The 16,418-nt window shown below is 57.0% G+C and overlaps 1 protein-coding gene across 2 annotated transcripts in view; it reads left to right on the top strand.

Annotated features, from left to right (window-relative positions):
- ASB2 (ankyrin repeat and SOCS box containing 2) overlaps positions 1-15,442 on the top strand; it is a 44,192-nt gene extending 28,750 nt beyond the window's left edge. Inside the window, exons 7-10 of one of the 2 annotated variants that reach the window (XM_072762218.1) lie at positions 2,129-2,300; positions 10,132-10,702; positions 12,207-12,360; positions 14,769-15,442. In XM_072762218.1, the coding sequence (XP_072618319.1) occupies positions 2,129-2,300; positions 10,132-10,702; positions 12,207-12,360; positions 14,769-14,905 (1,034 nt within the window). In that variant the 3' untranslated portion in view covers positions 14,906-15,442. The remainder of the gene's footprint in view (positions 1-2,128; positions 2,301-10,131; positions 10,703-12,206; positions 12,361-14,768) is intronic. The other variant, XM_072762220.1, reaches the window with a different exon arrangement.
- Positions 15,443-16,418: the final 976 nt, after the last annotated feature.

Below are 16,418 nucleotides of genomic sequence, written 5' to 3'. Positions count from 1 at the left end.
GCCTCGAGAACCATCACCGGGGGACCCTGCTTGAATAAACATCCATTTACTCAGCACGTGCCTTAACAGATGGGAAAACAAACCCAGGGCACTTCCTAGCAGCCAGGGACACATCTGGACTGACCAGCTTGAGAACAAAGGGGCAGAGGCAGGGTCCTGGGAGCCCAGGCAAGGAGGGTTGGCAGAGGGGAGGATGCTCAGCCAGCAAGGGGCACGGGCCAGCTCCGAACATCTGTCCGGCTCTCCTGCCGACAGTCTGAGTCAAGGTCTGCTCCCTCTGTGGGCTGAGTCCCTTTTCAAACCCAAATATTTTTCTTGGGAGAGCGGGTGGCTTTGCTGGTGGGGTCCAGGCTTCCAGGGAGCCTGACCTCAAGAGCTTGGACCTGGTGGCTGACTTTCCCTCAGGGTGGAGAGCAGAGCCAGCCTCTGCACCCCGCTCCCCCCATCCTGGAGAACTGGCATTTGCTGAGCACCTTCTCTATGCCAGGCACCATGCAGGAGATGGTCTTGGTCTGTTCGTGCTGCTATCACAGAGCACCGTGCACTGGGTGGCTTAGAGACCGCACATGGTTATTCCTTACAGTTCCAGAGGCTGGGAAGTCCAAGATCAAGGTGCCAGCAGATTTGTTGCCTGGTGAGAGCCCATCTCTGGTTCATAGACAGCCACCTTCTCGCTGGGTCTTCACATGGTGAAAGGGGGCCAAGAAGCCCTTGAGGGTCTCTTTCATAAGGGCATTAATCCCATTCAGAAGGCAACTCCACCCTCATAACCTTCGCACCCACCTCCTTATACCATTGCACTGGGGATTCGCTTTCAACATATGGATTTTCAGGGGACACAAGCATCCAGCCCACGGCAGATATTTATGTATTTTATCTTATTTACTCCTCGAAGTAAGGTACTATTTTTTCCTGGTCAACAGATGGGAAAACTGCGGCCCCTGAGGGCCACCCAAGGGCCACAGGGCTTGTAAGCCCTGAAACAGAAATTTCAACTAGTTCTTGTTTCTTGCAAAAGCCTGTGTGCACTTTCCACTAGACCAGAAGCCAGTTACCAAAATTGAAAGCTACCAGAAAGCCTGAGATAAGCAGAACGCCCAGGCGGAGCGGAGCTGTGGTTAAAGATGCTTTGTGATCTCAGCTCTTACTGACACTTCGGTACTGTCTCAGCTCTATCTCCTTCCAGAAGAAGGAGGGACTGGTGAAGAGACCGTACCTCTTTTTGCAGAGAAACCCATGGGTCTCTCCCTTACCAGCAGGAGATGGAGAAGATGTAGGAGACGAGGCTGATGGAGGGTGTCCCCGGTCGATCCGTCGCCTCCCAGCACGCTCTCATGCCCTCTGCGGAGGACACCCGAAGCAACCCCTCTCTTACTCCTTGCCATGGAAGGCAGAGAAGAACAAATCCCTATTAATAAAGTTTTGGTAGCCTTTCCTTCCTTATTAGGGGGCTCTGCGTGCTCCTAGAGCCCAGGGGCTTCCTCAGGACAGGCCCCGGATCACTTTGACGTGGAGAGCAAGGGTGAAGAGCATCATAGCCTCTGCCATCAGACCATCTGCAGGGGCCTCTGCTGTCAGGCCATCTGGGTTCAAGTTTTGGCTCTGCACTTATGAGCTGGGTGGTCTGGGGCAAGTTGTGCAGGTCGCCTGTGCTTCTGTGTCCTTGTCCGCCACACGCAGACAAGAGTTGTGACCAATGCATGAACTCTGTTTTTGTTTTGTTTTTTTAAAAGATTTTATTTATTTATTCATGAGAGACAGAGAGAGAGAGACACAGAGAGACACAGGCAGAGGGAGAAGCAGGCTCCCTGCAAGGAGCCCAATGTGGGACCCACTCCCAGGACCCCAGGATCATGCCCTGGGCCCAAGGCAGGTGCCAAACCACTAAGCCACCCAGGGATCCCTGCATGAACTCTCCTGTGGACTCAAAGAGAGAGCACCACGTAAAGCATGGTGCTGGCTTGGCACATAGTAAGTGCTCAGTAAATGCCAGCATTTACTGAGACCCCCTGGGTCTTGCTGTTGCAGACAGGAGTGGTTCTTAAGCGATCCGATGCATCACCATGGTTGGCACAGTGCTGGACGGGGACCGCCACGCTCACTCCTTGATCTGCCTCTCCTTGGCCAGGTGCTGACATCAACACGCAAGCCAGTGACAGCGCGTCGGCCCTCTACGAGGCTTGCAAGAATGAACACGAGGACGTGGTGGAGTTTCTACTCTCGCAAGGGGCCGACGCCAACAAGGCCAACAAAGACGGCTTGCTCCCGCTGCACATCGCCTCCAAGAAGGGCAACTACAGGTCAGCCCGGGCGCCGCCACCTGTGCTCCGTGGCTCCTCGCCACACTTACACTGCTGGTGCGGGCCAGGGTGGGGGGGTTGCTGCAAGCGTCCCTCCCACAGGGAGGCCCAGGAGTGGCCGGGTGAGGGGCACCTTCCAGGTAGAAAGGAGGAGACTCTCCAGCAGGTGGCAAGCTAGAGCACGTTACATTATTAACTTCCTTCACCCTCTTGACCACTCTACTGTTAACAAGCCTTTTAACAAATCTTTGGAGGTAGATACTATTCTCTTCATCCCTCCCTTCAAATGAGAAAGCTAAGTAAGACACAGAGAGGTGAGTGACTTGCCCAAGGTCCCACATCTTGTATGGCAAGAGCTCACCTGCTACAAATGTCACATCTACAGGAACTGCACTCAGGGGGGCCAGATATAAGTCTGGACTAGCGGCTATTTCTTTGGGGGGATGCAAAGATAACCACTCAGGCAATTAGCTAGCATGCAGGGGATACATAGAATAATAGGAATAGTACCAACCATACAATAACACAAATAGTGCCAATGATAATAGCTAGATAACCTTTACTGAGCATTTACTATGTGCTGGGCACTTTGAGCAAAACAAAAGAAGCCTAAATCTCAGGGGGCGATCTGGTGGCAAGGGGGAGACACAGACACAGGCACATGGACTCATGACATCATGAAAGAGCGTGAAGAGCTGAGCTCTGTGGCAGTCCTAGAGGAGAGAGACTAGTGGGGCCTGGCAGCAGAGGTGTGCTGGAGCTGGCTCGTCCCAGCTCACGGGAGCCAACTGTTCACCAGGGCAGCCTGATGTGACATTTGGCCATAGCGAGAGTATTCACGCCATGGAAATTGGTGAGTGCAACATATCAGGGTCCCCTTTGCTCCCGAAGAGCTGGTTGTTAAGCATACCCCAGCATCGCCACTAGCTGGTGGGCTCAGAGAGGACTCCCTGAAGGACGCAGAACCCCAGCTGCCCTTGAAGGATGACAGGGCTCTGTAACAGCCGCTCCACCAGTGCTTTCCAGACTTTGACCACTCACAGACCTCCTTCCTGATTTTAGGCACCTATACGTTCACCGCTGGGTGTTTTCTTTTGAAGATATGTTTACATAAAATGAATTTGGTTTCAAAAGGAAACATTCATCACACGGTTAAATCGCCAAAATTGCCAATTTACAATTAATAAGGAAAGCTTTTCACATAAAATTCCATCCAGCGCACCCCAGATGACACAGTCTGGGCAACACCTCCCCATCTACCTGCCATCAGGTAGAGAGAAGAGGGAAGAACACAGATTGTTCACGTTGGGGGGTGTTGGCTGTGTTTGCTAAGGCAGATGGAAATAGGGGTGAGAGTGGCATCCCACAGAGAGGAATGGAGACAAAGAGAAGGACCCCCCGGAACCCCAGGCCCCGCTCTGCAGGCTGTCTGCACGTATGGCCAACCAAAGATGCCCTGCCCACAAGCCCTCCCCGAGGTTACATGCACAGAGGAGACCCCGCCTTCCCTGAACCCTAGAGCAGGAGGCTGCAAGGCACACGGACCTGGGTTTGAATTTCCCCTGGTTTGAAGCCATTGGTCACATTGCTTAAACCCTTCTGAGCCTCAGTTTCTCCTTCTGCAAAATGGGGGACAGTTACACCTGCCTCATGGGGTTGTTGTTAGGACTGTTAGCGAAGTGGATATACACGGCTAAGGAATGGAAGTAAAGCACCCCGCAGACTGCCCGGCACACAGCAGGTACCCCGCAGGTCGGTGCGCTCACGCTCTCCTAGGTAGGAAGAGCACGTTCCCTCATTTTTCCATTCAGCCAATAGAGGGAAGAAAGCACCACGTCAGGCAGTGGTGCCGGGCAAGATGGATTCTTTCTCTTCAACCCCAGAAAGATCCAGCATCAGTCAGCAGACGTGGTTTATCTCAGGCATGACCCAGTGGGAGAGATCCAAAGAATGAAGGAGAGGGAAGGGGCTGGCCCTTGAAGTCTCCAGGGTCCCTGGACCCCCACACTTTCCTGTACAGCACCGTCTTTCTGGGCTATTTGTTAAACGACACATCCCAGAACCACTAAACCAGAATCGCCAGGAGGGAGGGGGCCTAAGCTTCTACCTGTGAAGAGCTCCCTGAGCCACGCAGATACAGCATCCACACCTTCGGGGGAATCACTGACGTAATACAGGCCCTGATTTTGCAGAGGAGAGAAATGGGAAGTGGCTTGCCACAGAGTGGCAGAGCTGGCACTGTCCCTTGGCATCCTTCGGTCACACCCGAATGCCTCACATGGCCCCTGAAGTTAGCAGTCTGGCCCCAGCGGGAGGGTACGCTGAAGGAGCACTGGGTGTGCCTAAGCTTGGCCAGGGAGCTAGGCTGGTTCTCTCTGGACAGTTTGTGTTCCTCCCAATCTTCTTTGGATTCATGACTCTCAACACGATTTCCCTGGTTGTTCACCTTCCATTCCCAGGCCCCACTTCCTTTTGCTCCCCAAGACTGAGAGGGTGAGAGGGGCCAGGCCTGCACTTTTGAGGGCTGCCCAACAAAGGATTAAAGCCGGGTTCGCAGCAGCTCCTGCCACCTGGCAAGGCCCATGGCCAGGCAAGCCCTGGGCACTTCACTCCTCGGGCATGTGGCACTAATGGCCCTGTCCATGCTGACCTCCCATAGGCTACTCGGGGATTTGATGTGACATTCCATAGGCGTTCCACACTCCGCCACCTGCCAAAACACCCTGCCTGTCTAGGGCGTGGAAAGCAGCGCCCAGCAGTTGGTCTCAGGGTTCACCAGATGGTGCCATCGCTACAGCACATTTAACCAGAGGGTGTGACATTCGGGCATGGCTGAGAAGGGAGCCTAGAGGACACCCAAGTCACCTCCAAGGCACACCTTACCTTGTACTTCATTTCCAGTTTAGTAAAGGCACAGTATGAGATTAAAACCCAACATCAAGCATCGATTTGTTAAGAAACTGTGTTGGACAAGACCAGATGCCCCATGACTCCTTTACACTAAATTTAGAATAGCACCAAGACCAGGGATTCTTAGCCTTGGCTACACACTGGAAGCCCCACCACCACTGCCAGAGGCTCTAAAACTCTTAATGTTTGGCCCTTACTCATCCTCAGAGATTCTGATGTAAGCAGTCTGGGCTGGGGCTGGGGTTTTGGGGTTTCAGGGTCTCTAAAAGCTGCCCAGATGATTTCACCAGGCAGCCCCATAGAGAACCAGGATCTTAGAGTCTGTCTTGTGCCTGGCATATAACAGAGACTGGCCTTTTGGGCCTCATTTCTGACGTCCTAGTTTTCAACTATAGTTTTTCTTTTACTTCTAATTTATATCACCTTTGCAAGCCACTTTAACACTTGTTTTGGAGAAAGGGAGAAGAAAGAACAGTAAACACAGTAAGTTAAAACGCAGTTTATAAAGCGCATTCACGAGCAAGTTAGTCTCCCCATTGGCTGAAAGGGAACCTGAAGCTCAAAGCTTGAGGCCTCCAAGAGAATCAGAGGGGGAATTGTGGGCACAGGACCCCTTTACCCACGCCCATCCTCCAAAGGAAACTGGTTTACTGCCTGTATCTTCTGGAGGAAAATGATGAAGGTTTGCATCCAAGTTTCCCAAGGTGGGGCACACAGGTCACCTGTAACACCTCCTGGGCCCCCTCCCCAGACCTGCTGAATCAGGCTCCGGTTGGCAGAGCCCAGGAGTCTGCACTGTGGGGCCTCCCTGAGCCATCCTGAGCTGTGACGGAGCTGGCGGTTTGCAGCCTTGGTGAGGTTCCAGTCTCTGAAGGCCCAGAGAGCCCTCGGCGCACCTGTTCATGCAGCAGGGCACCCGGTTCTGCTGTTTGGGCTCTTCCTCCTTCATGGAGAAGCTCCTCCCTTGCTCCAGCTCCTAGGACCTCTGGGGAAAGCTGCGCACTTCCCCTTAGAAGGATCCCTCGTGGGCAAGAGTCCCACTATAGCCCTGGGAAGGCCCTCAGGCAGATTCTCCACGGTAGAGCCTTTTCTGGCCCCAGGAGGAGCATCACCCAGGCTCAGAGAAGAGGTAGTCTCTCTCTCTCTCTCTCTCTCTCTCTCTCTCACACACACACACACACACACATGCACACACATGCACACACACATGTGCATGGCAGGCTGAACACTGATTTTGGCAACCGAGCCATCTGTGGGTGACTGTGGCGGTTCCCTTGTGAAGGTCTAGTCTGCAATGGAATTTCCACCCAGCGCTGACAAAGGTCACGCCACCATGACCTTGTGACCCAGAATGCCTGCATGTCTGGTGTAGCAGGGAAGCGCGCTGCAGTCACAGTGGTGGTCAAGACACCGACAGCCACCGCGTATTGGGTACCTACCATGTGCCCAACAGCGTGACCTCATTTTATCCTCAAAAGCAGCCTCGGCGAAAGGTATCATTAAATTGTATTTTGTAACCTGGGCCAGGCCGCCCCACGCTGCTGGGCTATTAGGAAGAGTGAATGGGATAAAATATTTAGCTCACAGGGTCCTTTCCAGGATAAATGAGGTAAGCTTGTAAAGCACTTTGGTGCCTGGCACAGAGTAAACGCTCAGCAATATTATTCAGGAGCGGGGAGTGCTCGCAGCAATTCATAGGGACTCCCTAAAGGGTGGCCACCACCACCACCATCATCATCATCATCACTCTTGTGATAACGACCCCTCTGTTTCAGATGTGGTTCAGAGAGGTCGAGTGACATGCCTCAGATGGCTCAGCACTGAGAGACAGTGCTGGTGGTGTACCCAGGGCCGCGGCCCCATGCAGGGCCCCACACTGCTCAGGACAGCAGTGTCCTTTGACTCAAAGTGCTCTGCTCTAGTCCTTCTCACTGGGCTGAGTGCAGGTAGGACACCGGAGCCAGGGCAACAGCCTTGAGGAAATCAGGATCCTGGGTAGGGACCTGGGGCCTGGAGAAAAGAGAATGAGGCTGCCTGGGACAGGGAAAGTTGGCTTCAGTTACCGGTGTGTCCCAAACACAAGGCAGGGGCCAGGGTCACCTGCCCAGCTGCTGCTTGAGGCCTCCCTGGAAAAGCCCTAAGCTGGGTCTGCTCTGGTCTGGGGATAGGTGTGGCCCTTGTGCTGGGGAAGGGGGGAGGGGGAGCAGGGAGCCTGGCAGGCACCAACGGTCCCCCTGGGCAGTGGGCACCTTCGTTTCTCTTCATGAGGGACACTTTGAGTGCTGTGGGCCTAGGACCTGCCGGTGGGAGGAGTAAGGGAGGCTCCAGCCCTTCTCATGGGGTCACCTTCCTCCTCCAACCTTCCATCCCACATCAAGGGCTGGGGAAAAAAGTGATGATTTGTGGCAGGGCGGCCAACACGGTCCCTCCCTGGGGCCAGGGTAGTGGAACATCACAGAAAGGCCCGGCCCTGCACGTAGGTTCTGAACACCTACACCCTGCCCTCACTTTGCCAACCACCTCCAATCCAACCTCACTCTCTCCCCCACCCCATGCTGGGCCTCAGTTTCACCCCCCTAGAAAATGCGAGGGCTGCACGGACTGATCTCCAGATCCTGTCCCGCAGGGAACATTTACTTCCAGGTCGGGAAAATCCTACAGACGTGCACAATGGGATGATTTTCCTGCGTTAGTAGGATGATGCTTCTGGGACCTGTAGGCAGCATCCAGTCATGTTCCCACATTCCTGCCACTTTGCCCTGGTTGGGCAAGGGATCTCTGGAGGCCGGTTGTGACCTGCCAGGGATACCAGCCTCCTCTGGCCAGCAGCCCCAGGGCAGTCTCTCTTTCTCTGTTCTTTCCAGAGCTCGGGCATGCCACGGCTGTTAGGGAGCATTTGTTGGCGATGGCTGTGGTCCAGGGTGAGGCCCCAGCCCTGCCTTTGACCAGCACCTCTACAGAGCGGGGTCAGGCCTCCTGTGTCTGCACAAATAGAAATTAGGAGGCAATTAGCCCCCCTGGGTGTGTGAATTTCCTTTTGAGGTTTTAGAGGCAGATTTTAGGCAAACATAGCGTCACTAACAATAATAAGACTTTCCACTGAGATCCTAGCAGGAGGTCACTGGCATAAGATTTCCAGGAAGCCGCGAAGCCAGCATGCCAGGAGGCAGAGAGGCGTGGGAACAGGCCCCAGTGGCACCTGCTTGCCCCACCATGGCCACCTCCTTTGAGCCTGCATGGGGCCACAAGGTCACCTGTCAGCAAGGATTGGATGGATTAGGGTTTGGAGTCACGTCAGTGCCAGGGGTCTAGGGGAAGAGAGCAAAGACAAGGTGTCAAGAGCCCCTGGAATTGACCCCCTAAAATTGCTTACTACCTCTGATGAGTTGTTTCCTCTCTCTGAGTCAACGTCTGTTAAAAGGAAGGCCACAGAGCTGCTCCGGCCACCCCACAGGACTGCAGGGAAGGTTAAAAGGGGCAGGCAAGTCAACGCATTACAATGCAAAACCCTGTGACATTTCAGCTGTCACCGTCACGTAGGACAGTGGTTGAGAGTGTGGCCTGGGGAATCGGGCTGCCTAGGTTCAAACCCTCACTCCATCACTTACTGGTCCTCCTACAAGTCACATCCGTCTCTGGGCCCCGTGTTTTCTCATCTGTAAACGAGGACAGCGCAATACTACCTCCCAGGGCTACTGGGAGGACATGACTGATTAATGTGGATCCTGAGAGCAGGAGCGCAGAGCCAGGGCCTGCAGGCATCTCCAGCCTCAGGAGTGGCTGCTCAAGCCTCCCCGGCCATAGGCAAGGCAGAGAGCCTGGGGGAGGCTCAAATCAGCCTTAGGGAAAGAGGCGTCAAGACTCACAGGAGAGGGGAGGACACTTCGTGGTCACCTAGGGCTGCCTGGGGCCTAGAGCAGGAGTGGTTGGGGTTGGATACATCGGTGCCCTCCTATCTCCCCGGACTGGGCAGCTCCACAGAGATGTGGGACAGCACAGCCCTGGAGTAGGAAGAGGGCACATTTCCTGGTTTGCCTCGCTCGATACGTGGCCTGGACAAGTCCCTCGACTTCTCTGAGCCTTGAGCTTTCTCATCTGCACAATGGGAATGATGAGACATACTTCCTGGTTGTTGAAAAGATTAAGCTTAAATGTGTTTGTAAATCCTTTACGTGTCTCCTGGCACATGGGGAGCTCCCCCCACCCTGGAGTTGTCTCCTGGCACATGGGGAGCTCCCCCCACCCTGGAGGTGTCTCCTGGCACATGGCGAGCTCCCCCCAGCCTGGAGGTGTCTCCTGGCGCATGGGGAGCTCCCCCCACCCTGGAGGTGTCTCCTGGCACATGGCCAGCTCCTTCCACCCTGGAGGTGTCTCCTGGCACATAGCAAGCTCCCCCACCCCTGGACGTGTCTCCTGGCACATGGCGAGCTCCCCCCACCCTGGAGGTGTCTCCTGGCACATGGCGAGCTCCCCCCACCCTGGAGGTGTCTCCTGGCACATAGCAAGCTGCAAGCTCCCCCCACCCTGGAGGTGTCTCCTGGCACATGGCGAGCTCCCCCACCGCTACTCCGCTTAGGCAGGGCCGGTGCCAAACTTGTACCTGCAAACATCAGCACGGCCCGCTGCCTCCTGCCCTGGGGGTGTGGGCCTTCCAGTCAATCCCTCCATATCACTGAGCTGGGAATAGGCAACACTCCTTAGCCTGAAGTTAGGTGCCCCCGAAGTTCTCGCACCCACGGTCCAGTCCGGCCCAAGTACGGCGGAACCAGCCCCCGGAGGCCCCGAGGCTCGGCTCGGAGGAGGGTTGGGCCCAGCGGCGGCCCCTAGGGCGGCGGCGGCGGCGTGCCCTGGGGAAGGCGCCTGGCGCTCGGGGCCTGTTCCCTGATCCGACCCCCCCCCCCCCCCCCCCCCGCCGCCCCAGGATCGTGCAGATGCTGCTCCCCGTGACCAGCCGCACGCGCGTGCGCAGGAGCGGCGTCAGCCCGCTGCACCTGGCGGCCGAGCGCAACCACGACGCGGTGCTGCGGGCCCTGCTGGGCGCGCGCTTCGACGTGAACGCGCCGCTGGCCCCCGAGCGCGCGCGCCTGTACGAGGACCGCCGCAGCTCGGCGCTCTACTTCGCCGTGGTCAACAACAACGTGCCCGCCACCGAGCTGCTGCTGCGGGCCGGCGCCGACCCCAACCGCGACCTCATCAGCCCGCTGCTCGTGGCCCTCCGCCTGGGCTGCCTGCGCAGCGTGCGGCTGCTGCTGGACCACGGCGCCGACATCGACGCCCGCATCGCCTCGCACCCCACCGCCTTCCCCGCCACCATCATGTTCGCCATGAAGTGCCTGTCGCTGCTCAAGTTCCTCATGGACCTGGGCTGCGACGGCGAGCCCTGCTTCTCCTGCCGCTTCGGCACCGGCCCGCACCCGCCCGCGCCGCCGCGCTCCAGCCGCTTCAGCGACGCGCCCGCCGCCGCCGCCGACAAGGAGCCCGCGGAGGTCCAGGTGCGCGGGGGCGGGGGGGGGGGGGGGGGGGGGGGAATGGAAGGATGGAGGGGGATGGGGGATGGAGGGGGATAGGGGAGGGGGATGGGGGGGATGGAGGGGGATGGAGGGATGGAGGGATGGAGGGGGATGAGGGATGGAGGGGAATGGGGGATGGAGGGGGATGGAGGGGGATGGAGGGATGGAGGGATGGAGGGGGATGGAGGGATGGAGGGGGATGGGGGATGGAGGGATGGAGGGGGAGGGGGGATGGAGGGGGATGGAGGGATGGGGGGGATGGAGGGGGATGGAGGGGGATAGGGGAGGGGGATGGAGGGGGATGGAGGGATGGGGGGATGGGGGATGGAAGGATGGGGGAGACGGGGGATGGAGAGGGATAGGGGAGGGGGATGGAGGGGGATGGAGGGATGGAGGGATGGAGGGGGATGGAGGGATGGGGGAGACGGGGGATGGAGGGGGATAGGGGAGGGGGATGGAGGGGGATGGAGGGATGGAGGGATGGAGGGGGATGGAGGGATGGGGGAGACGGGGGATGGAGGGGGATAGGGGAGGGGGATGGGGGATGGAGGGGGATGGAGGGATGGAGGGATGGAGGGGGATGGAGGGATGGAGGGATGGGGGGATGGAGGGATGGAGGGAGATGGGGATGGAGGGGGATAGGGGAGGAGGATGGAGGGATGGAGGGAGATGGGGGATGGAGGGGGAAGGGGATAGAGGGGGATGGGGGATGCGGGGCTCATGCCCACCACCGCCCCCCCCGCCCCCGCCCCAGCCCAGCGCCCTCAGAGCGGGCGCACCTGCAGGCCACCGAACCGCATGGCTAGCGTACCTTAGAGGCAGCAGAACTTAGTGGCTCGAGGACCCGTTGCGTCCTTTTTGGGGCCGCCCCGTGGTGGGGAATGTCAGGAACTGACAGTGAGGCGGAGGAGTGACCAGAACGTATAAGGTGTAAGACTCGGGGGTGCGTCACCCGTGGCAAACCTGCACCTGGAATATGCCGCTGAATGATGACCAGGATGGGGGTGGAAGGTGAGGGCAGATTGGCCAAGGTCGGATGAGGTGCAGGGCCACCCAGAGGCCGGACCTGCCTGTGCCGAGGACTTCACAGGTCGGATCTGTAATAGCTAATGGGAATCATTTAGGAGCCACTTGTTGCTTGCAAAGGAGTTTATATGTTCATATATTACCTTAATTCTCATTTGAAGAAAAAAAAAGAGAGAGGACCACCCTCCAGTTGTCATATTCCCATTTTCTAGAACAGGAAGTTGAGGCTTAGAGAGATGATGGTCAAGCTGCCCACCTCCCCCTTTCCGCAGCAGAGGATATGTGGATGGGGGAGGGGTGCGTCTGTAGAACTGGATCCTGCCATGAGTGTGTGTGCCCAGTCCTCGGTCCTCGGATCCCTCCCCTCCCCTCCCCGGCCTCAGGTTCCCCGACAGACAAGCCCCCTGAGGCATTGCCTTTGGTCCGGGGAGCCCCAGCACCAATGCGTGATCTCTTCCAGTTCTGCGAGATCCTGTCCACCCCAGAAGTGAGCCGCTGGGCAGGGCCCATCATCGACATCCTCCTGGACTATGTGGGCAACGTGCAGCTGTGCTCGCGGCTGAAGGAACACATCGAGAGCTTCGAGGACTGGGCCGTCATCAAGGAGAAGGCAGGTAGGGGCAGTTGCTGTCGCTCCTGGCAGGTCCCCCTGCCTGATTCAGGCCCAGGACTCACCGTACGTGCCGCCTACTAGCATTTGATGAACACCTACTGCGTGCCAAGCTCTGTGCCACGTGTCGCATACGGTGTCTCCATGACACTGCTGTAAATGAGAAGCCTGACCCTCCAAGAGATGATGTCATGGGAGACAAGGTCTCACTGCTATTTAGTGGCAGAGCTGGGATTTAAACCTAGGTTTGACCAACCCCGGAGTCTCTCTGCCAAATCTTTCCAGGTGTTTTAAACGGCTCCAGCTCGCTGAGGGGTGTTGGGACTTTTGGAGTAAGTTGCCTATGTCTGTGGGTCACTGAGAGGTAGTGAGACGGGGTAGAGGAGAGATGGTGGTCTCAGGCATTTAAACTGGAAAGTGCATACAGAGCACCTGGGCATTTTGTTAAAAATGCAGACTCTGATATAGCAGGCCTGGGGCAGGGCCTGAGAGTCTGCATTTCAGCGCGCTCCCAGGTGGTGTCCGAACTGCTGGTCCCCAGTCCACACACCGGGAGCAGCACTAGGCCGAGAGGCAGGCCTCTGGAGCCAGGGGCTTGCTGGATGACCATCCACAGTGGTGTCGATGGGGCAGCCTGGCCGAGTCAGGCCGAGAACCCCTCTTGGGCATTACGGAGCTCACCTGGGCAGGTAAAGTGTCAGAAGTAATCAAACTGGGTGCTGCCACTGGTACTGAGAAATAAGCATCTGCCCAGAGGAGATCCATTTACCCGAAGGGTTTCTCACACTCTGAGGGGCACAGGCCCATCTCTGACCAAGTGTTTGTCAATCATGGAGCCAAGAGGCTGACTCACAGCAAGTTTCTATTATGTCACCACTGCTGCTGTCCCCAGATGAGTCTGTGCCACCCTGTTGCCTGTCCCCTGACTATCCAGGTGCCCATGCCCCAGTGCCCCAACTCTGACTTGCCACCTTTCTCCTTGATCCCCGTGCCCCCATAGAACCCAAACCTACAATAGGATTTCTCATTTGCACAAATGCCTGGGAAGCATTTGAGTTAGACCTTTGATAAAGTTATTGAAGCAGCGATGGGGGAGGGTGGTGGGGACTTGCCCACTCACCCGGGGCATAGCCCGAGAGGCTTGGTGAACATTCACCACATTCATGAGTAACTGGTTGCTCTCTCCATGATCCTTTGCTCCGCAGTGGCCTTTGGCCTTCCTCCCCTCCAGCTTAGTCTTCACTTGGGCTGAGAAAGGGACTGAGCTTCCCAGATGGGAGGTCTGTCCTAAGCAAGACCAAGCAGCGAGAAATGCAGCTGGGTGGCACTGCAGCCACCTGCCATTGTTTCCACATTCCCTCCACATCCCAATCTTCCATATTAGCCACGGGCTCGTTGGCGTGGCATAGCCACTTGCCCTGCTCAGAATGCCCCTGCCTCCCTTCTTCACCTGGCAAACACCTGCCCACCTGTCAAGACCCTGCTCAGATGGCACCATGTGGTGTGAAAGCCTTCCCCAAAGTCCTGGGTAGGCATCTCTGCATCTCTGGCCTAACACGGGACCAGCCAGTGAAAAGATCAACATGTGTGTGTGTTGAGTGAATGAATGGTGTTGATTCAACAAACAACCCCCATCCCCCGTGCTAGACCCTGAGCCCAAGGCTGAAATAAATTACCCTATTACTAGACACATCAATCCCTGTTCCTACCACACCTCCTTCCCCTGAGATGAGAAAACTCTACGAGGTATCCCAGGAGGGCTTCTGGGGGGAGGCAGCCCAGTGGGATCTTGGGATGCGTGGGGAGGTGTTCCCCATCCCTGCCCACACCCTGGCCTCTCTGCACCACCAGAGCTCAGGGCTTAATTCCATTTATGGGGGCACTTAACAGTGGAACTGTCTGACCTTTTTGCTAAGGCTGTGTTGGCCGTCCGGGCTGTGTATATAGAGGAAGGAGCACAAGAAGAGGGGCATGGCAGCTCCGGTTCCGGGTGTGGCTTCACTAGGTCCTCACCTGTGAAATGGGTTTGTACCTGCCCCATCTACTTCCTTGGGCTGTGCAGATCAATGAGGGGCTACAAGGAGGAAGCCACTTTGCCAGATCTTTTCAGTTGGCAGAGGCTGGGATTACAGAGCCCGAGGAGGGGGAGGTCAAGCAACCCCCCCTCTCTTTTTTAAAATAGGCTGCACGCCCAGCATGGAGCCCAACGCAGGGCTTGACTCATGACCCTGAGATCAAGATTTGGATGCTTAACTGCCTGAGCCACTCAGGTGCTGCCCACCACCACCACCGCCACCCCCCCCAGCAGCCTTCGGTCACATCGACTGGGTGTCTCCTACCTGCCAGTGGGCACAGGTGCAAACTCTTTGCTGGTTGCAAATAACACATCAGGATTTCTCTTTCTCTCCCCAGAACTTCCCAGACCTCTGGCTCACCTGTGCCGGCTGCAAGTGAGAAAGGCTGTCGGGAAGCACCGCATAAAACTCCTAGACCTATTGCCGCTCCCGGGCAGGCTGATTAGGTACCTGAAGTACGAGAACACTCAGTAGCCAAGGCTTTGTGGAGGAGCGGCTCCTCAGACTGTTTCACTAAAGCCTCAGGACGGCAGTGTCCCCAAATCCAGGGGGACCTGGGGACAGACCGAGCCTGTGGGCTGCCTCCCTGTCCAGCTGGGGCAGCTGCCGTGACCTCGCCGGGTCTCTGGGCCAGAGCTTTGCCCGGACCAGAGAACAGAATGTGTCCAGTAGGAGAAAAACCGTGTTTGTTTTCAAACTGCTGAGTGGATCCCAGACCTTCTCTGCCATTGGGAACAGCAGAGCCTCCATTCCTGGGGCTGGGAGAGGGGGCAGGGCAGACCTTGGGGTGGCCTGGGGAGGGTGGGAGCCAGCAGGGAAGCCCCGACCCCAACGCTTTCAGGGATGAGTCTGCCTTTTCAGTTCAACCCGGCTGCCGGGCTGTCCCAGTCCCCTCCGCCTGTGCTCCATAAAACTCTCCACGTGACTTCTGAGCTTTCTTCCCGGGGATGTGGTCTGATGGGGATAGGTGGGAGGTCCACCATAGATACAATAAATGTTACACGGATGACACCTTGCCCAGCAAAGTCCCTCTCATCAGACCCCCCACCCCAGCCCAGGGCCTGGGGTCCTCGGCCTCGCTCCTGGTGGCAGCGGGCATGGGGCCGGTTCTGGGATAGGGTGCACAGACCGCTAGACGTGTCCCCTTTGGGCTTCTGAAAGCCAGAACAGAGTTTGCAGCTCAAGGAGAGGGGCAGCTTCCTGCCCCGGAGCCTGGCCGCTGGGGTTGCTTTCTCGCTCCTGCTTCAGTCACCATGGAAACCGGAGCTCCATCCCAAACAGGGCCTGGTGTCTACAAGTCTCCTGACACCTGGGGTTGCCTCGCACACACGTGCTTCCTGGCACTCTGTCTTCAGGTCCTGCCCACCCTTGTTTTGCTACAGAAGTTGAGATGTGAGGGAGGAAAAAAAATCTAAATGCTGACCACCGTGAGCCACGGCACTGGAGCAGAGGCCGCCGTCAACTCCTGCAAAGGCATCAAACCAGGGACATGGGGTCCTGTCCCCTCTTTTGCCTCTGTGGGTCCTCGTGTGGCTCTGTGGGGCGCACCAGGCATTTTCTGGAGCTGCCAGCCCATGGTTCAAACGGGCATGGTCGTAGCACCTTCTTGGGCTCTGTGGCCTGGCACTGAGGCCGCTGAACCCTGTTTCCATGAAGCTGCAGTGACTCATCAGCATTCCCTCTGAAAGAAGCGTGATGAAAACCACGGGAGTCCAGGCCAGTCTGCGGTGACACGGGAGAGGTGACCTTGCCTAGAACCTGCACCTGCCCCGCCCCAGATTCTGGAAGAGTCTTAGGTTCAATCAATGTCCGTTTCTGGGTTTGGCAAAGTAAGCAGCTGGCCGGTGGGGGAGCACAGCTTGGAGGTCCGGCTCTGCCCTTGGTGTGCTCCTCTGGGGCCTCAGCTTCCCCATCGTGTGGTCCCCAGCAGCCTTGCCAACCCCTACACACTGGCTTTCCATGGAACCAGTAAGATCTAGTGTCTTCA

Source organism: Vulpes vulpes, chromosome 6 (assembly GCF_048418805.1).
Source record: "Vulpes vulpes isolate BD-2025 chromosome 6, VulVul3, whole genome shotgun sequence".
Lineage (NCBI taxonomy): Eukaryota > Metazoa > Chordata > Mammalia > Carnivora > Canidae > Vulpes > Vulpes vulpes.
This window is presented reverse-complemented; position numbering and strand designations above follow the sequence as displayed.